General features: G+C 55.9%; 1 protein-coding gene across 3 annotated transcripts; it reads left to right on the top strand.

Annotated features, from left to right (window-relative positions):
* Positions 1-32: 32 nt before the first annotated feature.
* GMEB2 (glucocorticoid modulatory element binding protein 2) lies at positions 33-24,372 on the top strand. Of its 3 annotated transcripts, XM_033839039.2 has the most exons (11): positions 48-165; positions 1,056-1,116; positions 8,796-8,960; positions 9,325-9,422; positions 9,974-10,101; positions 15,781-15,884; positions 18,302-18,459; positions 20,280-20,351; positions 20,710-20,847; positions 21,163-21,285; positions 21,781-24,372. In XM_033839039.2, the coding sequence occupies exons 3-11, from the start codon at positions 8,830-8,832 to the stop codon at positions 22,437-22,439; spliced, it is 1,611 nt and encodes a 536-aa protein (XP_033694930.1). In that variant the 5' UTR covers positions 48-165; positions 1,056-1,116; positions 8,796-8,829; the 3' UTR covers positions 22,440-24,372. The 3 variants fall into 3 exon arrangements, with proteins under 3 accessions (XP_033694929.1, XP_033694930.1, XP_073649276.1); XM_033839038.2 differs by lacking the exon at positions 1,056-1,116 and having other exon boundaries at positions 33-165; XM_073793175.1 differs by lacking the exons at positions 48-165; positions 1,056-1,116; positions 8,796-8,960 and having other exon boundaries at positions 9,979-10,101.
* The last annotated feature ends 978 nt before the right edge of the window (positions 24,373-25,350 follow it).

Below are 25,350 nucleotides of genomic sequence, written 5' to 3'. Positions count from 1 at the left end.
CGGCCCCGCCGCCTGCGTCACTAGGAAGCGCGCGCCCGGGCCGCCGCCGCCGCCGCCGCCGCCGAATCCCCAACAAGGAGCGGAGCCCGCGGCCGCCGCCGCCGCAGCCGCTGCCGCCGCCGCCGCCCGCCCGCTGGCGCCCGCGCAGGCCCGGCCGCGGCCCAGGTAAGCGCCCGCCGCCCCCCCCGCGGCGAGGCCTCTCGCTCCGCCGCGCGCCGCCGTCCAGTCAGGGGTCCCTGCGGAGCGTCAGGACGTTACGGCGGGGGGAGGGGAGCGGGGGAGGGGCGGCGGCGCGCGGCGGGCGTCACGGGCGTCACGGGCCCGCGTCAGGCGCGTCGGCGGCGGCGCGGCCTCCATCTTGCCGGAAGGCTGCGGGCCGCGGGCTGCGGGTGCCGGGGAGGGCCTTAGGCCGGGCTGCGTGGAGAGGGCCACGTGGCTACCCCCCTTCCCGTGGGACCGCGTGAATTCTCCCCTTCCCTGGGGGCCTTGTGGATGTCCCTCTCCCTTGGGGGCCTTGTGGATACACCCCCTCTCGTGGGGGCCTGGTGAATGCCCCCCCCTTTCCCGTGGGGGCTGCGTGCGTGCAACCCTTTGGTGAGACCCGTATCTCCTTGGTCCCCGTGGTAGGAACCAATCACTATGGGTCCATTGCCAGTAATGACCTGTCACATACTTAACTTTATAGTTCATGTAGTCGAGCGACACTTCCAGTGAATCAACGTTTTCTTTCTTTGCTAACACTGCAACTACAGTTTCAGTTACATCAGTATTTTTTAACTTACAAAAATCTGTGCATAACTGAAGTATATAACTTGATGAGTTAAGTGTGCACCCGTAAAACCACAGTCTATGCTATTAACCTGTCAATCACCTCCAGAAGTTTATTCCCGCTCTCATTAGTTTGTGATAAGAACGCTTAACTAGCAAAATTTTAAGTATACAGTACGATATTGTTAACCACAGGTCCTATGCTGTACCTTAGATTTCTAGGACTTAGTCATTTCGCATAACTGAAGCTTTGTACTTTTTGATGTGTCCCATTCCCCCTCCACCAGCTCCTGGCAACCACCATTCCACTGTCTGCTTCTCCGCGTTTGACTATTATAGATTCCTCATGTAAGTGGTAGCATGTAGTATTTTGTCCTGTGTCTGGCTTATTTCCCTTAGAATGACGTTCTCTACATTCAACCACGTTGTCACAAATGGCAGAATTTCCTTTTTTTTTTTTAAGGCTAAGTTATATTTCATTGTATGTGTATACCAAATTTTTATTCAGTCATCTGTCCGTGGGCATTTAGGTTGCTTCCATATCTTGGCTATTGTAAATAATGCTGCAGTAAACATGGGGTGCAGGTGTCTCTTGGGTATCCTGATTTGTTTTCCTTCCGATGTACACCCAGAAGTGGGGTTGCTGAACATATGGTAGTTCTATTTTTAGTCTTTTGAGGAACCTGGGTACTACCGTTTTCATAGTGGCTGCACCAATTTACCTTCCCACCAACAGTGTATGTCAGTCCGTTTCGGGTAAAACCAAATGGATTAAATAAATTCCAAATGTAACAAGATAAATTAAGCAGACTGTTAAAAAATTGTTTCTTTGTAGGAAGTATAAAACTTTGGGAAGACATACTGGACGGGGGGCGGGGTGGGGCGGGGATTTGTACATATACATCATACACTTAAGAGCCAGGTGCGTCCTGGCTGGGTGTGACGCAGGGTGTGGTCGAGACTGGTCAGCTAGTGCATTGCGCCCCCCTCGCCCCCAGGAGGGCAGGGCCAGGAAGCCCAGATTCTCAAGGAAATGCAGGACTAGGGGGACCACCTCTAGGGATGAATTCTTGTGACATTTTTCAAGAGAAGCCGGAAATCTGATTTTTAAAATGTGAACCCTGTAAAATTTGAAAAAGCTGGCAACTAATTAAAAATTTTGAAACACAGTGAGAATCAAAGAAATTGTGCTGGGACTTCCCTGGTGGTCCAGTGGGTAAGACTCTGCGCTCTCAATGCAGGGGGCCTGGGTTCGATCCCTGGTCAGGGAACTAGATCCCACATGAATGCTGCAACTAAGAATTTGCATGCCACAACTAAAGATCCCGCATGCTGCAATGAAGATCCGGCGTGCCGCAACTAAGACCCTGCGCAGCCAAGATAAATAAATAAATATTAAAAAAATAAAAGTTGTGTCTGTGGGCCACTGCTTTGTGACCTCTGCTATGTTTCTAGTGGTATTTTTATCAAAAAAAAATATTTGTGATTATTTGGAAGACAACGGAAAGTCAGATCTGAATCCAATGTACTGACCGCACACTCACATTTTTGTCCTGTTTTTGTATATTTATGCCTAAGAATGCTACTTTAGAAATACTTCCTCCTATCTTCTTTACCTCAAGGTTAATTGGGAAAGAAGAATTTTGAAAACTTGATATTGGAGAGGCAGGAATTCCGGTTTGTGTGTTCCCACTGCTTAGCGCTCTGTGCGGTTTTGAGATGTGGGTGAGGACAGCCGCCCATAGGGTGGGTCCCTGCCTTTCTGCAGCTTTGAGCTCAAGCGTGGCTTTCTGGCCCCCTTGGAGTCCACCCGGTGAAAGCAGCGGTACCTCGGTGAGAGCCAAGCACCACGGAGCAACGTTACTTTAAGGGCGACTTTAAAGTGGTCTTTTTTTTTGGCCAACGTGCGGCTTGTGGGATCTTAGTTCCCTAACCAGGGATTGAACCCGTGCCCCCTGCATTGGAACCGCGGAGTCTTAACTGCTGGACCTCCAGGGAAGCCCCCCTACGTGTAGCTTTTTGAGGAACTGCCAGACTGATTTCCACAGCGGCTTCACCGTTTTGCTTGTCTGCTGATGGTGCACAGTGTTTCCAGTTTCCCCGCGTGCTGACCACATGTACTTTCCGTTTGTTTATAATAACCATCCTGATGGGTGTGAAGTGGTGTCTCCTTGTGGTTTTTGTGTGCATTTCCCTAGTGATTAGGGATGTTGGGCATCTTTTCAGTGGCGTACAGGTTCTTTGCATGTTTCCTGTGGAGAAATGTCTACCCAGAGTCCTTTGCCCATGCTTTAAGTTGTTTTGCTCTTGTCGAGCCGCATCCTGGATGTGAATCCCTTGGCAGACACGTGCTTTGCAGGCACTTTCTTCCAGTGTGTAGGTGGTCTTTTCAGTCTCCTGAGAGTGTCCTTCGATGCACAATCGTTTTTAATTTTAACGGAGTCTAATTTATGTGTTTTTTCTTTTGTTGCCTGTGCTTTTGGTGTCATATTCAAGAAATCATTGCCAGGAACCCCCTGATGGTCCAGTGGTTAGGACCCTGCGCTCTCACTGCCGAGGGCCTGGGTTCCATCCCTGGGCAGCAAACTAAAATCCCACAAGCTGTGCTGGTGCAGCCAAAAACAAAGAAACAAAGAAAGAAAAGAAAAAGAAAAAGAAATCTTTGCCAAATCCAGTGTCAGGAAGATTTTCCCTTGTGTTTTCTTCTAAGGGTTTTACAGTATTTGCTCTTATGTTTGGATCTTTGATCCGTTTTATGTTAATTTTTGTCTGTGGTGTAAGGGTCCAGCCTCATTCTTTTGCCTGCAGATGTCCAGTTGTCCCAGCTCCACATATGGATGAGACTGTCCCCATTCCCCATTGAATGGTCTTGGCACCCTTGTCAAAAATCAGTTGACCATATATGCCAGGATACGGTAGCATTTTTTTTTGGCCAATTTAATTTTTTTAAAAGATTCGCAAATGGTAAACTTTTATGGTTGTTTGGTGTACAGTTCTGTGAGTTTAACACCTGTATAGATTCATCGTGTAGCTGCCCCCATGATTGGAATACAGAACAATCCCGTCACCCCCAGAATCTCCCTTGTGCTGTCCTTTTATGCCTATCCTCCTCCCCCAGCCCCTGGCACCAATGATCGGTTCTCTTACCACTAGAGTTTCGTCTTTTCCAAAATGTCATGTAAGTGGGCTCATACAGCCTACAGGCCCACCTTGTTTTATTGGGCTTCACTTTTTGTGCTTCGCAGATACTGTATTTTTTACAAATTGAAGGTTCGTGACAACCTTGCATCGCGCAAGTCTATCAGTGCCATTTTTCCAACAACATTTGTTCACTTTGGGTCTCTGTGTCACATTTTGGTAATTCTCGGAATTTTTGAAACTCTTGCATTATTAATATGTTTGTTACAGTGATCTGTGATCCGTGATCTTTGGTGTTACTACTAAGACTCTGAGCGCTCAGATGGTGGTTAGTATTTTTTAGCAATAAATTATTTTTTCATTAAGGTATGTATGTCATTTTTAGGCGTAATGCTATTGTACACATAATAGCCCATAATATAGTGTAAATGTAACTTTTATATGCACTGAGAAACGAAAAGCGTCACGTGCCTCCCTTTATGGCGCATTCGCTTTATTGTGGTGCTGATACCTCCAGGGTCTGCGTGTGTAACCCACTCAGCATGATTCTCTGGAGATCCATCCGGGTTGTTGCACATGTCAAGTAGCTTATTTATTTATTTACTTATATTGCTGAGGAGTATTCTTTTGTAAGGTTTGTTTCTCTTTTCATCTACTGAAGGTCATTTGAGTTGTTTCCAGTTTCTGACAGTTATGAATAAAGCTGTCATAGAATTGTGTGTACGGGTTTTTAAGGAAACCCAAGTCTTCGTTTCTGTGGGGGAGATACTTAGGAGTGGGGTTGCTGGGTCCTGTAATAAGAGTACACGTAGCCTTCTGAGGAACGTCCAGACCCTTTTCAGAGTGGCCGCACCAAGCAGCTGTGTGAGAGTTCAGCTGCCGCACATCCTCACAGTCTTTGTATCGCCAGCTTTTTGAGCCGTTCTAATAGGTGTGGTGGTATCGTTATGGTTTGGGTTTGCATTTTCCTGTGGGTTAATGATGCTGAGCATCTTTCTGTGTGTTTACTGTTTTTTCTTTTACTATTTATTTGGCTGCACTGGGTCTTAGTCGCGGCACGTGGGCTCCTTTAGTTGCGGCATGCGGGATCTAGTTCACTGACCAGGGATCAAACCCAGGCCCCCTGCACTGGGAGCGCAGAGTCTTAACCACTGGACCACCAGGGAAGTCCCTCTGTGTGCTTATTTGGACTTCCCTTTTGGTGAAGTGTCTGTTCAAACCTTCTGCCTACTTTTATTTATTTATTTAAAAAAATTATTTGTTTATTTGGCTGCGTCGGGTCTTAGTTGCGTCGTGCAGGCTTAGTTGCTCTGCGGCATGTGGGATCCTAAGTTCCCTGACCAGGGCTCGAACCCACGTCCCCTGCATTGGAAGGCGGATTCTTAACCACTGGACCACCAGGGAAGGCCCCACTTCTGCCTGCTTTTAAATTGTGTTGTTGTTGTTGAGTTCTTTGTATATTCTGCATACAAGTTCTTTGTCAGACATGCGATTTGCAAGCATTTTCTTCCACCTATAGCTTGTCTTTGCATTTTCCACTATATTCTCTATTCGCTGAATTGTAATATACATACTTCATTTTGGGGCAGGTTTATGTTCACAGCACAGTTGAGCAGGAGCCCCCAGAGTTCCCAGGTACCCCCTTCCCAGCCTCCCTCAGCGCGAACATCCTCACCAGAGTAGTATGTTTGTTACAATCACAAACCCCAGTTGACCCATCATCAACCAGAGTCTATAGTTTACATTGGGGTTCACTTTTGGTGTTGTACAGTGTATGTTTTAGTTTTATATTTTTTAATTAAGACTTAAGTTTTCAGAGCACTTGCAGGTTTACAACAAAATTGAGAAAGAGTTCTAGAGACTTCCCGTGTACTCCCTGCCCCCACACGTGCACGGCTTCCCCTATTAATGAAATCACTCAACAGAAGGGCATGTTTTTTTACGAAGGATGAACCTACGTTGACACATCAGAACCATCCAAAGTCCATAGTCTACCTTGGGGCGCCGTCTTGGTGGTGTACATCCCGTGGGTTTTGACAAATGCGTGATGGTGGATATCCACCATGACAGGACCACACAGAGTGGTGTCACTGCCCTAAACATCCTGTGCTTCGCCTGTTCATCCTGCTGCCCACGCCCCCAACCCTCTGGCAGCCACTGGTCTCTTCAGGCTGGCTTCTGTCACTTCACAGTGTGCATTTAAGGGTCTGCCCTGTCTTTTTTTTTTTAATAAATAAATTTATTTATTTATGGCTGCGTTGGGTGTTTGTTGCTGCGCGTGGGCTTTCTCTAGTTATGGCGAGCGGGGGCTGCTCTTGTTGTGGTGCACGGGCTTCTCACTGTGGTGGCTTCTCTTGTTGCGGAGCAGGGCTCTAGGCGTGCGGGCTTCAGTAGTTGTGGCATGTGGGCTCAGTAGTTGTGGCTTGTGGGCTCTAGAGCGCAGGCTCCATAGTTGTGGCGCACGGGCTTAGCTGCTCCATGGCGTGTGGGATCTTCCCGGACCAGGGCTCGAACCCATGTCCCCTGCATTGGCAGGCGGATTCTTAACCCCTGTGCCACCAGGGAAGTCCCCGCCGTGTCTTTCTGTGGCTTCATACCTCACTTCTTTTGTCTCTGGATGACCTTCCAGAGGTCATTACATGGAATATCCAGCTTGCTCACCCATTCGCATTTTGAAGGACTTGATTTTTCTGTCTGCTTAGAACAGTGTTCTCCCCTTCAGAGGGATATAGAAGCAGGACCACCATGTGGGCCCTGGCACCATCCGCTTTGAAGCTGTAGATGGTCTATGTTTGCGCACATTGAGTCCCACCAGCAGTGTTGAATGTTTGCTTTCAGCTGTCAGACATGCCTGAAGAACTGAAGGGAACGATCATTTACGTGTTTATCCAGATATTTCCCGTTTTGGTTGCCTTCCTTCATTCCTGACGTTCCAGGCTTCCCTCTGCTGTGATTTCCTTCTGTCTGAAGTACTGCATTAGGTCTGACTGTGGCCCGTTCTCTTCATTTTCCTTCATCTGGAAATGTCTTTATTGTGCCTTCACTTCTAAAGGGTCTTCTCACTGTTGTAGAATCCGGGCCGAGGCGCTTTTCTTTCAGCGTGTTAAGAATGTCCCTGCATCGGGCTCTGAGCTTCTGAGGGGAGAGCCCCACAGGCCTTCAAATTCTTATTCTTACGTGGAAATACACACCTTCTTATCTGCTGCTTTGGGGATGTTTTAACATTGTCCTTAGTTTTCGGCAGTTTGATTATGTTCTGGGCGTAGATTTCTTTGAGTTTATCCTGTGTGAGGTTTGTTGAGCTTCTTGAATGTATAAGTTTATAGTTTTCACTACATTTGGGAAGTGTTCGGCTATTATTTTTTCAGAGTTTTTTTAGCATCACGCTTTTTTCTTCTTTCCTTCTGGGCCTCTGTTGTTACAGATGGCCACCTTTTTATATTGTTCTGCATTCCCTGAAGCTCTGTTCATTTTGTTTTTCCATCTTCTTTCTGTTGTTCAGATTAGATCATGTGTACTGATCTATCTTTATTTTCATTGCTGTATCTCTTTCCTCGCTCATCTCCATTCCGATATTGAGCCCACCAGGTGGATTTTTTTATTTCTGTTATTATAGTTTTTAATTTTCCGATTTCCACTAGGCTGTGGCTTCGGTTCCTGAGGCAGCCCGTTCGAGGATGGCTGGCTCCACGTGTGGAGCAGGAGCGCCCGCAGCTCTGAGGTCACTGTGGGTTCCGGTGGTCGCCTTGGATTGGGCTTCTCTTGTATAATTTTTCCCTTGAGAATCGGTCAGACTTTGCTGGTTCTTTGTGGGTTAGATAATTCTGGATCATATTCTGGATACTTTGAATATTGTGTTGTGAGGTTCTGGCTCTTGTTTAAACCCCGTGGAGGATGGAGCGTTTTGTTGTAGCAGGAAATGGAGCTGGGTTGCGGGTTCTGAGCCCCCTCTGTGGGCGGGCATGGACCTGAATCAGTTCAGCCTTCCAGCCTGTGCAGTGTTCTCTGGATCTGTCCCATAGGTGCCACCCAAGGCCAGTCTGAGACCTGGTGGGGGTCGATCCTGGAGGTCGGTCCGCGAAATCTTTGGTTTGCCATTTAGGGTCAGGTCCACACACGGACAGGTGAGGAGTGACCCAGTCCTTCGCACACAGCTGGGGGCAAGCGCTTTCCGCCTCCCTCCTCTCCGCAGTCTCCTGCGTTCTCTGACCCCCAGAACGCCCTTCCTTGTGCTTTGGCTAAAAGCCAGGTCTCTTACGTGTCCTCTGTGCTGCGATGCATCAGTACCTGGTCTGCCCTGAGCCAAGCGCAGAGGATGGAGAGCAGGAGAGCAGTGGGGTGCCTCTGGGTCCCCGGAGTTTTTGGTGCCTGCCTGGCCGTGACTGTCATGGAGTCTAGAGGGCCTGGGGCTTGCTGGAGGGCAGAGCCAGCAAAGACAATAATGCCTGGGAGGGTCTCGCAGACCAGAGACAGGATCCATCTCCGAGGGCTTTCTTTTGTTTATTTTTGGGTCGTGCTGCAGCATGTGGGCTCTTAGTTCCCCACCAGGGATCGAACCTATGCCTTCTGCAGTAGAAGCACAGAATCTTAGCCACTGGACCGCCAGGGAAATCTCTCCGCGGGCTTTCTGTGCACAGCCCTGAGTTCAGGGCGTGGGACCCACCTCCAGAGGCGTATGCCCACATTCTGGTTCCTTCCCATCCCCCGCAGGTGACCACTGGGCTTTCAGGCCTGTCATGGCTCCGAGGTTCTTCCAGGGCTTCCTTTCTCAGTGCTCACTGCATCCTCGCCAGAGCCCGAGGCCCTGGAAGAGCCCTTCTCTTGCATTGCTTCTGTCAGAAGGTAGCGAGGTCCCCGTGCAGACCCTGTGCCCCCCTGTTGCCCTGCAGGCCCGGTGCCCTGGCACCTCCTGTCCGCTGAGCCATGGCCACCCCCGACGTGAGCGTCCACATGGAGGAGGTGGTGGTGGTAACGACGCCCGACACGGCGGCGGATGGCAGCGGCATGGAGGAGGTGAAGACCGTGCTGGTCACCACCAACCTGGCCCCGCACGGGTGAGGATGGGCACCCGGCCTGGGGGCAGGGGGCGCCAGGGGACGCAGAGCCGCCACCCGGCCAGGAGCGAGTAACGCTTCCCCGACTCTTCTCCCGACACCAAGGTCATGGCTTCATGCCCCTAAGCGCACGGTAACTTCTCCTCTGACAAGAACACAGTAGGGCCAGTTAGGAACTGGGTTTTCCAAGGGAACCTGAGGAGCAACGCCTGTGGGGTCAGCGGCGCGGTGAGCGCATGGCCCTGAGCCTGCCGTGCCGTGACCTCGGGCTGGACTGGCAAGTCGGGCAGAAATGGCAGCAGAGTGCGAGGCTGGCTGTTGTTGGGGGTGTTAATGTCTCCTCTCTCCTCCCCTCTGTTCCCAGGAGTGACCTGACGGAGGGTAACATGGAGACGGAAAACGCCGCGGCAGCTGCTGCAGCCGCGTTCACAGCGTCCTCGCAGCTCAAGGAGGCCGTGTTAGGTAGGGAGCCTGCCTTCTCGTGGCAGCGCCCGTAGGCAGCTCTGGAGGTGGCCTTTCCGAGGGGGGGTCCTCCCATCAGTAGGGGACAAGTCAGAGGTTCCCGAGGCTCTTCTGTGGGCTCTTCCTCAGAGGTGGCGCCACAGAGGCCCTGGCTGCAGAGTCTCCCGTGTGGCCTTGGCCTGTGGCTGGAGGGGAGAGCTTGGTTTTGTGGTCCTACTTAGTGTAGCTGTCAGTGAGCGGCGGTGAAGATGATTTATCACCTTTGGTCTTTTCCTGTTGCCTAACGCTGAAGGCCTCAGAGCTCTTCCAAGTGTTGAGAATAGGTTTTCTCTGGAATTGTGCCAGGCAAAGTTTGTTTCCTTCAGTGGCTCTGTACTTTGGGCTGATGAGAAATGTCCCGCCCACCTTGGTCCTGTCTCAGTCCCTCCTGGATTTTAGTTTCTGGTTTCTAGGTTGGTAGTTAATGTCGTGCTTTTGCAGAAAGTGCTTTGGAGAAGTTGTAACTGATTTTCTGTGTTGCCCCTTTCCCTGTCGACACACCTGGTGAGAAGTGAAGATGGCTGAAGAGGAGGAGAGCCTGGAGGCCGAGATCGTGTACCCCATCACCTGCGGGGACAGCAGAGCCAACCTGATCTGGAGGAAGTTTGTGTGCCCCGGCATCAATGTGAAGTGTGTTCAGGTGAGGGTTCTGATGCAACCAGAGCACAGGCCTGCGTGCCGGGCTGCGGGGAGGGGCCCCCAGTCCCGCAGCTGTGAAGCAAACAAAAGAAGACCCCTACGGCAGCGGGTGTGACCTGTAGGGGGCAGTTCAGAAGGCAGAAATCCCGTGCTTGGGAGAGCAGAGGAGAAGGAAGGAGCCTTCAGGGACAGACAGGATTGTCGCTGGGGCACACGGAGAGCCTCAGGGCAGAGATTCTCTGTTCCTGGAGCAAAGCTGTGGAGAGAGGCTGGGAAGGCAGCTCTGCTGAAGTTGGGACCGGCAGTGACTCTGCTGGGCAGGTTGAACGAGAGGGATGCTTTGCAAAGACTCATGAGCAGTCATGAGTGAGATGGAGGGGAGGGTCTGCTCTTTCCGCAACATGGTAGCTTAGGCACCCAGGCTCGCCTCGTGCTGAAAAGAGCCAAAATGCCGCTTAAGGTATTTTCGTAATGTATCTTCTAGATGCCTCCTGAGGCTGGCAAAAGAGGAGGCAATAGCCATGCCCAGGGCCTGAATAAAGGCGTATTAGAGAGGGAGGCCGAGCACCTACCCCGGCTTTTGTCTGAGAGCCTTTGCCTGACGCTGATTTTCTCAGCCTCGTGGAGCTGGAGATGAGAAGGTGAAGCCCAGGGCTCCCAACTTGGGTGTGTTGTTGGGGGCAGAGATTGTCCCTGTGATGCTGCTACCCCTCAGTGTTGGGGGTTAGAGAGTATGGTAATCACATACTGCCCGTCCCCTCTATCCCCCAGGGCATGGAAAACTCCTGTCTCATGTCTTAGCACCGGGTGGAAGAGAGAACCCTCTTGAGGATTCACATGTGGCCTGTATAGTGTGAACACCTTTAGCTAAGAGTCTAGCTGTAGGTTGTTCCTGGCTGGCAGCTCCTCCAGGGATCTGACAAAAGCAAGTGAAAAATCCTTTTTGGTAGAACTCATCTTTATCTCAGGTTTCAAGTAATTTTGACAGACAAAGTTCCAAGAAAAGGAGCAGCTCACAGTAAAGCAAAACAAAACATTGAGCACACAGGAAATAAAGCCCCTGAATGAGTGCACTCAGAAACCACAGAGAGAAGAACCAGACCCACAGATGCTGCAGCTTGGAATTTGGAGACACAGAATATAAAATAATTATGTTTAATTTACTTCAAGAAATAAAAGAGGGCTTCCCTGGTGGCGCAGTGGTTGAGAGTCCGCCTGCCAATGCAGGGGACACGGGTTCGAGCCCTGGTCCGGGAAGATCCCACATGCCGCGGAGCAACTAAGCCTGTGTGCTACAACTACTGAGCCTGCGCTCTAGAGCCCGTGAGCCACAACTGCTGAGCCTGCATGTCACAACTACTGAAGCCCGCGCGCCTAGAGCCCGTGCTCCGCAACAAGAGAAGCCACCACAATGAGAAGCCCGTGTACCGCAACGAAAAGTAGCCCCTGTTCGCTGCAACTAGAGAAAGCCCATGCACAGCAATGAAGACCCAACGCAGCCACACACACACACACACACAAATTAATTAAAAACAACAACAACAAGAAGCTAGAGGGACTTCCCTGGTGGCACAGTGGATAAGACTCCAAATGCAGGGGGCCCGGGTTTGATCCCTGGTCAGGGAACTAGATCCTACATGCATGCTGCAACTAAGAGTTCGCATGCCACAACTAAGGAGCCCGTGAGCTGCAACTAAGGAGCCCACCTCCTGCAACTAAGACCCAGTGCAACCAAATAACTAACTAACTAACTATTTAAAAAAAAAAAAAAAAAAACTAGAAGTGAAAAACAGAATTAAAATTGAACACTTAAGTGGTTGGATTTTACAGCACATTAGACACAGTTGAAGAGAGAGTGAAATGGAAGATAGAAGTGAAGAAGTTATCCAGACAATGATCCCCCAAAATGTCATGAGGGAAAATGGAAGCACAAGAAAGTCTAATGCATCTATCTGAATTCTGAGAGGAGAGAGCGTCTGAGAACTTTCAGAACCAAGGAAAGATAGCAGCCCACAGTTCAAGAGACTTAACAGATCCTAAACTGAATGAGTAAGAAGAAACCAGCCACATTTCAAAATCCATATAGGTGCCAGCTCAGAGGACCTTCCACTGGCTCCTGGGACACTTTAGCATCAAAATAATGAATGATAGTTAGGGATTATGATTCAAGTAAAAACAAGAATCTATGGGCCCGTATTTATTGCAGTGTATTTCATGTTATTTATTTACATTGACACAAGGGAGAGGTTAAACTCCTACACCAACTAACAAATGTAGAAGGGGTGCTGGAGCCAGAGTGCCACAGGGGGTGCTGAAACTAGTCAGGGGAAACTGGATGAGGGACAGTTGGTCTCCAGGTACCCCCATCATTGAGGTACTGCTTACAGAGGCAAAGCAGGAACGGCAGGGGGAAGCCTGCAGATCACTCGCTAAATGTGGTGACGTTTGGGCATCAGTATCGGGACCAGCCTCCATCCCGGCCTCCTGATCGAATGGGCAGGGATTCTGTGGCATTCCTGACAAAACCCCACAACCCGACTCTACTCGGGAAAACGTCAGACAGACAAAAACTGAGGGGCACAATTTTTGTCTACAAAAACACTGACCTGCATGCTTCACAGATGTCGAGGTCAGGAAGACACCATCGGGCCGAGGAGCTGCTCTGAGTCAGAGGCAAGACGCAGTGGTCAGTGCAGCGCAAAGTCAGGCCATGTCCTGCATCAGAGAAAAGTCGCCACAAAGGCCGTTATTGGGACAGTTTGTGAAATTGGAATATTGCCTGTGCATCAGATAATAATACATTAATGGTAGTTTCCTGATGTTGAGAGCTGTGTGTGGTTATGTAGGAACCTTGTTCTCAGGAAATAGGTGTGAAGGACTCAGGGCGGCTACCCCACGAGCGTTTAGAGATGGGCCCTGTGTGGAGAGCGAGCCTGGGGAAGGGGCCGCTGCGGCTCTGTACTGTACCTGCAGTTATTTTGTAAGGTTGAAATCACAGCAGAATTAAAAGTTAGAAGCAAAAGAGGTGTAATAATGAGAGCAGTGGAGCAAGACCCCCTGGCAGCTGAGCTCTAAAGACTCCCAGGGAGCCGGGGGACCGGCGCAGGGCGGGTCTCCTCAGGGAGCCGGGGGACCGGCGCAGGGCGGGTCTCCTCGTGCCAGGAGAGGAAGGCTGCACGCAGTGGAGTCGCCTTCAGAAATCGGGGAAACAGAAACGTTTTCAGGCAAAAGTGTGTTTGCCACCAGCAAGTCGTAACTAAAGGTATTCTAAGAAATGATTTCAGGCAGAGGGAAAGTGGCTCCAGAGAGGAGCTTTTAGGTGGCCAGAGGCGTGGAGAGTGGAGGAGCTGGGTGAGTCTAAGGTGATGGGCTCTGCAGTGCTGGTGTGCGTCCTAGGGGGCTCTGCATGCTCTGTGGTGGGACGGTTGGAGGGCTGTGAGTGGGATCAGCTGGCCCACCCTGACAGTGGGGCACACCTGCCCAGCCAGCAGAGGAGAGCCTGGTCCCCCAGAGGGAGGTGGGATGGGGGGCGCACAAGATGCAAGGGAGAGACAGGCCGGCAGGTGGTGCTGCAGTGTCCGGGTGCGGGGTGCGGGCAGGGCCAGAGGCGATGGCCAGAGAGGGTGTCACGTGGTGGGGGCGGAGGCCGGGCCCAGTGTGGACTTCCTGGGCTCGGGCAGTGGCCAGCGAGGTCCTCCGACTCTGACTCTGCCTGTCTGCCCAGGTTCAGGCCTGGCTCCCGACCAGCTGACTGAGGGGATGAGTGGCTTCCTGACTCAGAGAGAAAGAGTGCAGGGCTCAGGCGATTAGGACAGCTGCTTCCGTCAAGAGGGGCTTCCCAGGCTGGTGGCGTTTGCCGCGACCAAGTGCACTGGAGATACAGGCAGACCTCGGAGACGCTGCAGGTTCAGTTCCAGACCGCCTCAGTAAAGCCCGTGTCTCAGTAAGAAGAGTCACACACACTGTTTGGTTTCTTCACACATATAAAAATTATGTTTACACTAGACTGTACTCTGTTAATGGTGTCATAGCAGTATGTCTAAAAACGATGCACACACCTTAATTTAAAAGTACTTTATTGCTAAGAAATGCTAGCCGCCACCTGAGCTTTCGGAGCGGCAGTAGTAACATCAAAGGTCACTGCTCACACATCACCATGACAACTATAGTAGTAACGACAAAGCTTGAAATATTGCGAGAATTACCAGAAAGTGTCGCACAGACCTGAAGTGAGCAACTGCTCTTGAAAAACGGCGCCGGTAGCCTTGCTCGAAGCAGGGTTGCCACGAGCCCCCAATTTGTAGAATATGACTCTCTGTGGAGCGCTACAGCGCACGTGTGGCTGAGCGCAGGTGCTTGCCTGACACAGACCGCAGGGCGCCCGAGAGGCAGCCGCCCGGGAAGGGGACGCCTGGGCCGGCCGGCACCCCGGCTGGGGCCCAGCTGTGCATCCAGGCCACAGTTGGAGCTTTCGTTTCTGCCTCTGCTGAGACCAGTGACTTATCCATCCCCAGCCTGCTTGTTTTCTTTCTTTTCTTTCTTTTTTTTTTTTAATAAAGCTGTGCGTGGGCTTTCTCTAGTTGCAGAGAGCGGGGGCTACTCTTCATCGAGGTGTGTGGGCTTCTCACTGCGGCGGCTTTTCTTGTTGCTGAGCACAGGCTCTAGAGGCATGGGCTTCAGTAGTTGTGGTATGTGGGCTCAGTAGTTGTGGCACGTGAGCTCAGTAGTTGTGGCTCGCAGGCTCTAGAGCGCAGGCTCAGTAGTTGTTGTGCACTGACTTAGTTGCTCCATGGCACGTGGGATCTTCCCGGACCAGGGCTCGAACCCGCATCCCCTGCACTGGCAGGCGGATCCTTAACCTCTGTGCCACCAGGGAAGTCCTTTGTTTTCTAAGTAAATGCAGTTTTATGTTTGTTCTTTGGTTCCAGTAATTTCTTGTTTAATAAGACTGAATAGGATACTTTACCTTCTCAGGCCACTGTTGGGGGAAACCAGCAGACCTGTGAGGAGTGGGGGCAGGTCCCTGACTTTGAAGTGGACATATGCTCCTGGGCCGTGAAGGGTGCCGTTAGGGGTGGGCCAGACCGGCTGAAGGGACATTCACAGCTGACCCTGTGCACTGTGTCTCCTGTTACTTGGTGTGATATATGTGTACATTATTTGTGGAATAAGTTATGCGTAAGGAGGTTTGCCAGTTGCTGTCTGAAGGGAGGGAGAGAGCGCTGTGCCTTTCTGAGTGGTGTGGGGTCCTTGGGTCCCCGGCGTTGGGTGTGTGGCTGGGGGGAGGCGCCAAGCACTTAGCTCCCTCCCCGCTGGGGGTCAGTGTCTGACTACCCGCTGGGGGTCAGTGTCTGACTACACGCTGGGGGTCAGTGTCTGACTACCTGCTGGGGGTCAGTGTCTGACTACACGCTGGGGGTCAGTGTCTGACTACCCGCTGGGGCAGGAGGCGGCCAGCTCCCCACTCCAGCCCCTGTGCACAGGGGTCAGGCTCGTCTCACATGGTGGTTCTTTCCTGAATCCTGAATGTCAGGTTGAGAGCCAGCCCACGGCTCCACCACATCTGCCCTGCCGTCCACCCCCTTTCCCAGGCCAGCTCTGGGGGGGCGGTGGTGTCAGGCAGGAGAGAAGGGCGGTGGGGAGGCTCTGTCCTGATTTTGCTCTGCTCTTCCCTCCACAGTACGATGAGCATGTCATCAGCCCCAAGGAGTTTGTGCACCTGGCCGGCAAGTCCACCCTGAAGGACTGGAAGCGAGCCATCCGCATGAACGGCATCATGCTCAGGTCGGTGGGGCGTGGGGGCGGGGGACCGGCTGGAGGGACGGGGCAGGGGTGGGCCGGTGACCCTATGTCGGGGAGCACTGTGGCCACTGCTTTTTCCTTGGGTTTTGCGTTTTGAGGATGAGGGGCATTTTCTACGTGAGGATTGTGGACAGCGTCCCGGAGCTGGGCCGCCCACACCCCTGCCAGCGCGTGACCCTGTCAGACTTGCAGGGCTTTCTGTCTTGCTTTTTTTTAAATTTATTTATTGTTTTTGGCTGCATTGGGTCTTTGTTGCTGCATGCGGGCTTACTCTTCGTTGCGGTGTGCGTGCTTCTCACTGCGGTGGCGTCTCTTGTTGTGGAGCACGGGCTCTAGGAGTGGTGCGGGCTTCAGTAGTTGTGGAGCGTGGGCTCAGTAGTTGTGCAGCGTCGGCTCGGTAGTTGTGGCTTGCGGGCTCAATAGCTGTGGCTCGTAGGCTCTAGAGCTCAGGCTCAGTAGTTGTGGTGCACAGGCTTAGTTGCTCTGTGGCATGTGGGATCTTCCCGGACCAGGGCTCAAACCCGTGTCCCCTGCATTGGCAGGCGGATTCCCAACCACTGCGCCCCCAGGGAAGCCCTTTCTGTCTTGGTTTGATCACCACCAGTCCGTTACCGAGGCACCTGTGACTGTGTCCCCAGGAGGACACTGGCCGTGAAGCTGTCTGCACGTCAGGACAGCGGCCAGGGCAGCCTTCTTCCTTCTGAGGCAGCACCTGCCCCCGTGTGTCTCCCACCATCACCCCAGACTCGGGTCCCTGTTGAGAGCCTGCGCTTCTTTAAGCTGCTGTGTGTTGGTCTGTCCAGTTGTCCAGACATCGTCCTTTCTGGATGACCAGTCTGCCAGCAAGGGTCCTGTCCGGACTGTCTTTGTTCACTGGCAGCATTGGTCTCCTCCAAGCTGCACCGTTCCTGTGACCTTGTGACAGTCGTGGCGTTGATGCTTTCAGGGTGTCTTGGCCTAGAGCCCCAACTTTCCTGTTTTTAGAGTCAGTCCTGCTGGCCTGTGCCCCATCGGCTTCCCTTGTTGGTGGCGGGGTCTTGGTGTGGCGTCCACTCACCTTTCTCCCTGTACACTGCGTCTTCCCTTTGAAATTAAGTAGGAATTGGTGGGAAGCTTCAGGCTGGCTCTTCGCTACTTCACACCGACATCAGGTCCTAGAATGTCGAGGGTCTGGAGTGTCCTGCTCAGGCTCTCCCGTGGGGCCCTCTGCGGCGCCCGTTCCACCAGCCGCCCTGGTGGGTGTGGCCTGTCACGGGTGGCCTTCGGAGTTCCTCCCTTCCACCTGTGAAACGGGAAGGGTGATGCCGCTTCCAAGAAGGCTGAGGACAGACTAGGCTTTTGCATTTATACCCCCAGGAGCGTTAATGCCTGATTTCCGTGTTCTAACATTTTCTGCTTTGGTGGTAACGGCTCGCCCCTCCGAATTGGGCCCTGCTGCGTGCCTGTCCAGAGACAGCCATGGTTTTTCATGGTGTCCAGAGGGGCGGGATCTGGTTGCTTTGCTGCTGAAGGGGCCCCTCTCCTTCCTGTGTTTATTCCCGGGGGAAGCGGCTTCTTGCTGTCCTTGGGCATGTCTGCTGCCCTGGGTGCCTGCAGCCCGTGGGAGCCCTGTCACTCTCCCTGGGGAGCCCCTTCCTTCCCCCGGAGCAGCTTTGCACCCTCCCATCAACCCAGCTCTTTCCTCTCTCAGCCCCACCTGCCGCCGGGCGTGAGTATCTTGGTGGTGCGGCTGTGACTGTTTCATTGGAAGAGCACCGCCGGGAGGTGCCGTCTGCTGCACTCCCTGGAGCCAGCGCGTTCACGCTGCCCCAAGGCCGAGGTGGGCGGCAGCCCCAGAGCCGTCCGATCCTTTCGCGGGTCGAGGCAGGCCAGTTGAGATGCACCGAACTGAAGCCCAGGAGCTCTGGGAGAGGCCAGAGAGGAGGGCCTGGGGGGCGTCCCAGCAGGCAGGGCACATGTGGCGCCTTCCTGGTAAAACTGAGGCTGGGAGGTGACACAGCGAGAATCCAGAGGCGCTGGCGCTGTTGGTGCTTCTGGAGGGTCTCGATTTTTGGGCCACGCACCAGGCGGGTGTGCCGCCGTCAGCACCTCTTTTGGCCCTGAGTCGTCCCCCTCACCCCGGGGCTGACGGGCAGCAGAGCATCTCGGAGAGGCCCAGCCCCTCAGTGCTGACCGGCGTCTCTGGACAGCCACCTCCCTCGGAGCACCAGCCACTGTGGTCGCCCTTCCTGTGGACAGAGCCACACGCAGGCGTCCCCACGCCACCTGAGAGAGCTGTGCTGGGGTGTTGGAGAGGCCTGCCCGGGAGCCCCGGTGGAGCCTGCCTCCGCAGACACACCACTCTGGGCCCACCCCGGGGCAGGCCTTCCGTGGCTGACACCCCGCCCTCCTCTGCGCAGGAAGATCATGGACTCCGGGGAGCTGGACTTCTACCAGCATGACAGGGTCTGCTCCAACACCTGCCGCAGCACCAAGATCGACCTCTCGGGGGCCCGTGCATCCCTGGGCAGCCCCACGCCTGCCGAGTACATCCCGCTCACGCCTGCCACGGCCGACGGTACGTGCTGGGCCACCTCTGCTGCCGGCCACAAGCGGGGCCTCCCTGTCCACTCAGCTGTCCCTTCCAGGCCCCAGGGGTCCGCAGCCACCTCCCTCCTCACCGAGGAAGTCTAGCTGAATTGCTGTTTCATCCACAGGGAAGACTGAAGTACTTCCTCTTTCTAAGCCATTTTTATTATAAAATACAATGATTCACGTGTAGAGAAAAGTATGAAGAATAACAGAGCAAACGTGCAGTGCCCACCCCCGGCTTCGGCCAGTGCAGGGAGCGCCCCACGCGCCTGGTCTGCCCTCTGTCCTTGCCCTGGGGCCGCTCCCCATGGCGCTTGGTTCCGGCTCGTGCCCTTCCCGCAACTTGAGATTTGTTGATGTGTTTATGATGTTCTGCGTTGGCATCTGTTGCTCCAACTGGTAGAAGGACTAAACATTTCCTGGAATTCTTTCCAGATTTTTGAATACAGAGGTTCTTTTTAAAACAAGTTAGCATGAAATCCGGTCCCAAGTTCCCTGTTCATGTTGCCCATTGATAACTTGGTGGCGCTACCTTTCCTGTGATGGGAATTGCATTGTCCCTAAGTTGTTGCTCCACAGGTCAGTCTGGGCCTGCTGCCGCGTGGCCAGGGACTGTCCTATGGCTGACCAGACGGTGGTTGGTCGAGGGGCCTTGTCCTGTACTTAGGAGGATGGAGAGGGAGGCTTGGGGGCAAAGTGAGGTCCTGGGGTTCACCCCAAATGAGTCCCTGCCCCTACCTGCACGGGCTGGCAGCTGGCCCAGTGTGGGAGTCCCTCCCAGGAGCTCTAGGAACACGCAGGCTGCCGGCAGTCAGGGCTGGCCCTGGGACTGCACTACACAGTGTGGGAGGGGCTGAGTCACGGTAAGGCCCCCGCCCCCGCCCCCAGGAGACACAGGGAGACAGCACTCCTGGTGGGCCAGTGGCTTCCGTGGGAACGGGGCCTCCTCCGGGTCATTGGGTCCAGACTCTCTGTTCTGCCTTGTAAAAGGCGGCCGCAGTGACAGATCTCCAGGAAGGCTCTGGGCGCTGACGCTCCAGTCAGAGCGCCGTGTCCGGTAAAGGCCACGTGGGGTTTGGGATTTAGCTCTTAGAAGCCTGTTGTCCCTGGGTGGCTTGGATGGTGTGTCGCTTTGCTTAAACTCCCCTCCATGGTGGTCTCTTCAGCCAGAGTCCTCAGAACACCTGCGTTGCCTCTCTGCACCAGCCCAGACTAGGAAGGAGCTATTTCAGGCATCTCGCATCCCCAGCCGACGTCTGTCGGATGTGAGCGAGGCTGGCGTGAGGTCAGGGGGCGCACCCAGAGGCTAGGCTTCCAGGCTTGTTGCTCAGCCCCAATGGCCAGATCCAGACCGTGTCCAGGACTCCGCAGACACTGGAGTCAGAGGTGGCCCAGCTGGGGTGGCTTGCGTCTCTAAGTCCCGCTTCTGATTTACAAAGACGGAAACATGGTAGCTGCTGAGACGGATGCTTAGTGTCAGTGAGACAGAGACCCCAAGAGCAGGCCAGGCAGAAAGGCTGGCCTGTGGCCCCTGGCCAGCAGGCTGTAGAAGCTTGTGGCCGTGACAAGGACAGCAGCATGTTGAGGACACGTGGACAGGTTCGAGGAGGCATGTTCCAGCTCCTTCTTTTTACATGTTTAACAGTGAATTTAGAACGCAGGGCACGTGCATGCTCTGTTGTGCTCGTGCACCTCATTCAATTTTGTGAAAATGCGGGTGGCTGCGGCGAGTCAGAGCTGGGGTGGGTGGTGGGTGGGACGCTGGCCTGTCGCAGGCGAAGCTCACCGGGCTCATCTTGGTTGCAGTGAACGGTGCTCCTGCCACTATCACCATCGAGACTTGTGAGGACCCTGGGGACTGGACCACAGCCGTCGGAGGTGCGGGCTGGGCTTCTCACGGTGGGGGCGGGGCCTTCCTGGGCTTCTCACGGCAGGGGCGGAGCCTTCCTGAGCGGCTCACGGCGGGGGCGGGGCCTTCCCGTGGCCTTTCACCGAGGGGGTGCGTTGGGGCGGGGCTCCGATCTGCGGCTGGTTTCGCCTTTGCGGACCGCCGGGCGTCCTCTTGCAGGGAGTGCAGGGCCCACCCACTGGACTTGGCGCGTATGGTTGTGGGGGGCACTACTGCCCCTCAGAGCCGTGTTCTCCTGGCAGTTCTTTGCTCCTCCGTGTGGTTGGAACCGGCGGTGGGGCTGCCTGTGCAGGACTCCCCATCTCTGAGCCGCTCCTTCTCTCACAGATGACACGTTTGCCTTCTGGCGAGGGCTGAAGGACGCAGGCCTGCTGGACGAGGTCATACAGGAGTTCCACCAGGAGCTGGTGGAGACCATGAAGGGTCTGCAGCAGCGGGTCCAGGACCCTCCCCTGCAGCTCCGAGGTGAGCGGTCTTGCCCTGCCCTGGTCTGTGGGCCCGGAGGCCTCTTCTGCTCGTGGTGGTGGCGGTGGTGGGCGGCTTCAGGACGCCCGTGGGTGCAGCCTGCTCCTTCTGGCTCCGAGCTGAGCCCAGCAGCGTTGGCGGGGGTGGGCAGTTAGCCTGTTCCCACCAGGTCCCTCCTTGCCACGGGGACGAAGCTGAGGCCGGGAATCAGTAACCTGCTGGGCCCAGCCCCTCATCTCACCGGGGGGCGTGGCGTGCCCCAGACCCTGCTGTGGGCCGGTGCGTTCTCACTGTGTGCTCGCCCTGCCCTTGTAGACGCCGTCCTCCTCAACAACATCGTGCAGAACTTCGGCATGCTGGACCTCGTGAAGAAGGTGCTGGCCAGCCACAAGTGCCAGATGGACCGCTCGCGGGAGCAGTACGCCCGCGACCTGGCAGGTACGCTGGCCTTGCGCCGTGAGCCGCCCAGCTGCGCGGGGGCGGTGACCCCGAGATGACCCCAGCCAGGCTTCCGGTGAATTCCCCCTCGGCCCCGCGGTTTGCCTGTGAGGCGGCACCTTCCTGGGGGGGTGCCTGCGGCCACGTGTGAGACAGGCTGCTTACGCTGTGCCCTCCTTATCTTAGTACGTCACCGAGGCAGCTTTCCTGCGAGCGCTAGGATGATTGGAAACAGTACAGGGAACAGGGGAGGCCTGTCCCCACGTCGGGCGGAGCAAGGTAGCTGCTCAGGATGACTCTTTTGCTTCCTCAGAGCGGTGGGTCCCCATCAGAGCAGGCCCCACACAGAGTGTCACTGCAAGGGCCGTGGGGGACAGGACAGAGCATCACCGTGAGGACGTGAGGGTCAGGCCCCAAGTCAGCGCAGGCCCCGGCCAGGGCAGGCTGTGGGTGCCCGCTGTGCCGCGCGGTCACGCCCTGTCGCTGTCGCCGCAGCCCTGGAGCAGCAGTGTGACGAGCACCGCCGTCGGGCCAAGGAGCTCAAGCACAAGTCGCAGCACCTCAGCAACGTGCTCATGACGCTGACGCCTGTCTCCCTGCCCCCCGCCGTGAAGCGGCCCCGGCTCGCAAGGGCCACGTCCGGGCCGGCCGCCATCGCCTCGCAGGTGCTCGCCCAGTCCGCCCAGATCGCCCTGACCCCCGGTGTGCCCGTCTCCCAGCTCACCAGCGTGCCGCTGGGCAAAGTGGTGTCCACCCTGCCCTCCCCCATGCTGGGCAAGGCCATGCCCCAGGCTGCTCCGGCAAGCTCCCCCGCTTCACCGCTGCTTGGGGGCTACACGGTGCTGGCCTCCTCGGGCACTACCTTCCCCAGCACGGTGGAGATCCACCCGGACGCGTCCAGCCTCACGGTCCTGAGCACAGCCGCCATGCAGGACGGCAGCACTGTGGTCAAGGTGGTGAGCCCGCTGCAGCTGCTCACCCTGCCCGGCCTGGGCCCCACCCTGCAGAACGTGGCCCAGGTGTCGCCCGGGGGCAGCACCATCGTGACGGTGCCCACGGGGGCTGTTGAGAGCGCCGTGGCCGCCCCGGGACCCGAGGAGCACACGGCCACCATCGAGGTGGCCGCCATGGCGGAGGGCCATGAGCACAAGTAGCCGTTGGCGGAGGGCGAGGCCCCTCGTGAGCACAGGGCTGGCCGCCTCTCCTCAGGCCGTGGCTGGCCGGGAGCACAGCGCTGGCGCCCGGCGGGCCACGCTGGGCTGCTGAACCAAAGAGAGGAAACGCCAAAACAGACGGAGAGGAGAGGAGAGGAGAGGGACGTGGCAGCAGCCTGAGACGGGTCCCCGGGTTCTGAGCCTCCTCCCCTGTTTTCTGGGAAATATATTTTTCCATCTGTTGCTTATTAATACTGTTTACATGTGGGGCCTTGGTCAGGAGCCAGGCCGGGGAGGCCAAGGGGGCCCAGGTGCAGCTGGCAGCAGAAGCAGGGCGGGGGGCGGGGCCTGGCCCACCGGCTGGGCCGGGCCGTTACTGACACGTGTCTTGGGAACTGTCCCAAGTGTGGAAACCCATGGATCCTATGGATTTGGTCTCTTCCCACAGTTTTCTGTAGGTTTAGCGTGGCCAGCGCCCTGTTCTCCCACCTCTGGAACAGGCATCAGTGGTGCTGCAGGGCACCCAGGGGTCGGGGTGCAGACCCCGGGGCACCTGCCTGGCCAGAGGGGCCGAGGGGCCTGAGCAGCACAGGCCGGGGGGGCACCCCGCCCCCACTCCTGCCTGGCAGGTGCTCAGGGGCTCAGGGGCCATTGCACACGCTCTGGGGGTATTTTTAAGTGAACTCCTTAGTAGGCTTCTAGGAAGAGTCAGGTTTATAGTGTTTTCAACCTAAACGACGCTGAGTGCCTAGCCTTCCCGATCTGTTCTGGGTTCCAGAGTGTTTTGTACACAGGGACTGTCGGGAAGGCCCCAGGGGAGCAAGATGGTGGGCGTCCCCCGCGGCTTTGGCCTGAGGAGGGCGCGTGGAAAGAACAAGCAGGGGCTCTGGAGGGTTCACTCCCAGTTGGGACGCGCCTCAGGTCAGGGCTCGTGATCCCCTGTGTTCGGCGTGCTGGTGGGGCCCCCTCCTGGAGGCGGGCGTTCGGGGCCAGTGCTGGGTGAGGTGGGGGCACCCAGATGCTCGCGGGAAGGATGTCCGTGGGCCAGTCGGCCCTCTGCCCTTCTGGTTGTGGACTCAGGAGGAAGACCAGGGAGGGGCCTTCCTGCAGGCCTTGAGCCACTGCAGCAGAGGGTCCCCACGGGCACCCTGGGCCTCCTGTCTGTCACCTGTGGAGACCCAGAGAGAAGCCACTGCCCGCCTCGCACTTTGAAGGGAACTGGGCTCCGTCCATCCATCCATCCGTCCTTCCGTCTGTCAGGCGGCCCGGACCCCCCCTCAGCACCCTCGCCCCGCGTCAAGCACCGAGGCTGTTTTGTTTCTGTCAGGTCCGGTTGGCCGTTGTCTCGGGCCTGCTGGTTTCAGCGCGGTGTCACTTCCCTGTTTGCTACACGCTCCTCTTCCAGGCGCGTCTCATACACGTGTGGTGGGAGCCCGCGGGCTAGGCGCCCAGCCCGTCCCGAGTCTGGCTCAGACCGTATCAGAACGCGTCGCGAGTGGAGCCGGGCGTCTTGTGCTTGGAGCCTCTCCGGTCAGACCTGCCACCTCTCGGAAGCCGCCCCGCCCGCAGGCCACGTGGCACCGGGAGGAAAGTTGGTTTCAGAGCCACACGGACGGAAGCCACCGACAGCTGCTCCTGTGGACACCGGCGCCTGGCGGGCCCTGAACCCGGGGTGTGGGGAGGGGCCCACTGTCCTCCAGGAAACCTCAGCCCACTGTGGGGTCGGGCCATCTCGCTGTCGCCACCCGCCACTTCCCCCTTCCACCCACTGGGTGCGTGCAGGCTGTCCCGGCTCGGGCGTCTGGGAAGGTAGAACCGGATCTGTGGGGCTCGGAGGCAGCCTGGGGAAGGGAGGCATCTGAGTTCTACTTTGTATGTTGTTTTGCAAGTATCTGCTTGGTACTTTGATTTAAAATAAAAACGTTTTTCATAACGTGTGTGTGTCTGGTGATGAAAGGCTGTGAGTGGGTGGGTGACATGGGGACGTGCCCCCTGGGGGCAGTGCCTGCCCGCTCCCCAGCCTGCTCTGGAGAGGGTGGTCCGGGGGCCCACGGCCCTTCTGCTGCCCTGAGGTCGAGCAGCTGGCCTTGGATCTCCCCCGTGTGCAGTGGACTTGCCTGGAGTCACCATGACCAGCAGACCATGGCCAGTGGGCTGTGCTCTGCGTTCTCACACGTGAGGGTGGTCGGGCTTAACTGCTCACGGGCAGCGGTGAGGCCTCTGGGTCCTGGGATCAAACGTGGGCTGCCGCACTGATGGGCCACGGCCTGATGACCCCTCCACGTGGTAGAGGTTGAGCCGCTTGTCCGGAGCAGTGTAGGGCCGGTGTGGGAACGGGGCTCCCTGGACGTCCGGGTCGGAGGCTCCTGCCAGTGCCCAGGGCTGGGGTCTTCCTGCCCATCGTCCCCAGCACCCATTCTCTGCCCCAGGGTCATCGCCCTCAAGCCCCGGCAGAGAATGGGCAGGGGGCTCGCCTCGGGGCGGTGCCGACGCTGGGGAGGCCTGTGGGGGGAGGGAGGCCGGTGTTGTTCGCTGGAGGGGGCTGGCAGGGGGCATCCTTCATGACCGGTTTGGGGGACACGTTGGCTCTCTCTGGTTGGTCCTGATCAGAAGCTGCAGTTGCTGACTGAGCTGACCGCCTAGGCTGGTCCTTGCAGAGGCTGTGGGTCCCTCTGTGTCTTCGGTCTCTTGCATCTCCACGCAGCCCTTTCTAGGGGTCACGTGACCACCATCCCCCATCCCCACTCCTCAGGAGGAAAGCCCCTGGCCACGCCGCAGGGTCCTCCTCGCCCGTGTCCGTGGCCGAGGTGTTTGGGGAGGCTCTGCAGCCCAGGCAGGCGGCCGCCCACCTCCGCCCACTCCCACTGGCTGCTCCCGTGTTCTCAGCTGTGGGGCCTGCCCAGGACCCCAC

The sequence above is a fragment of the Tursiops truncatus genome, chromosome 15 (genome assembly GCF_011762595.2).
Source record: "Tursiops truncatus isolate mTurTru1 chromosome 15, mTurTru1.mat.Y, whole genome shotgun sequence".
NCBI lineage: Eukaryota > Metazoa > Chordata > Mammalia > Artiodactyla > Delphinidae > Tursiops > Tursiops truncatus.
This window is presented reverse-complemented; position numbering and strand designations above follow the sequence as displayed.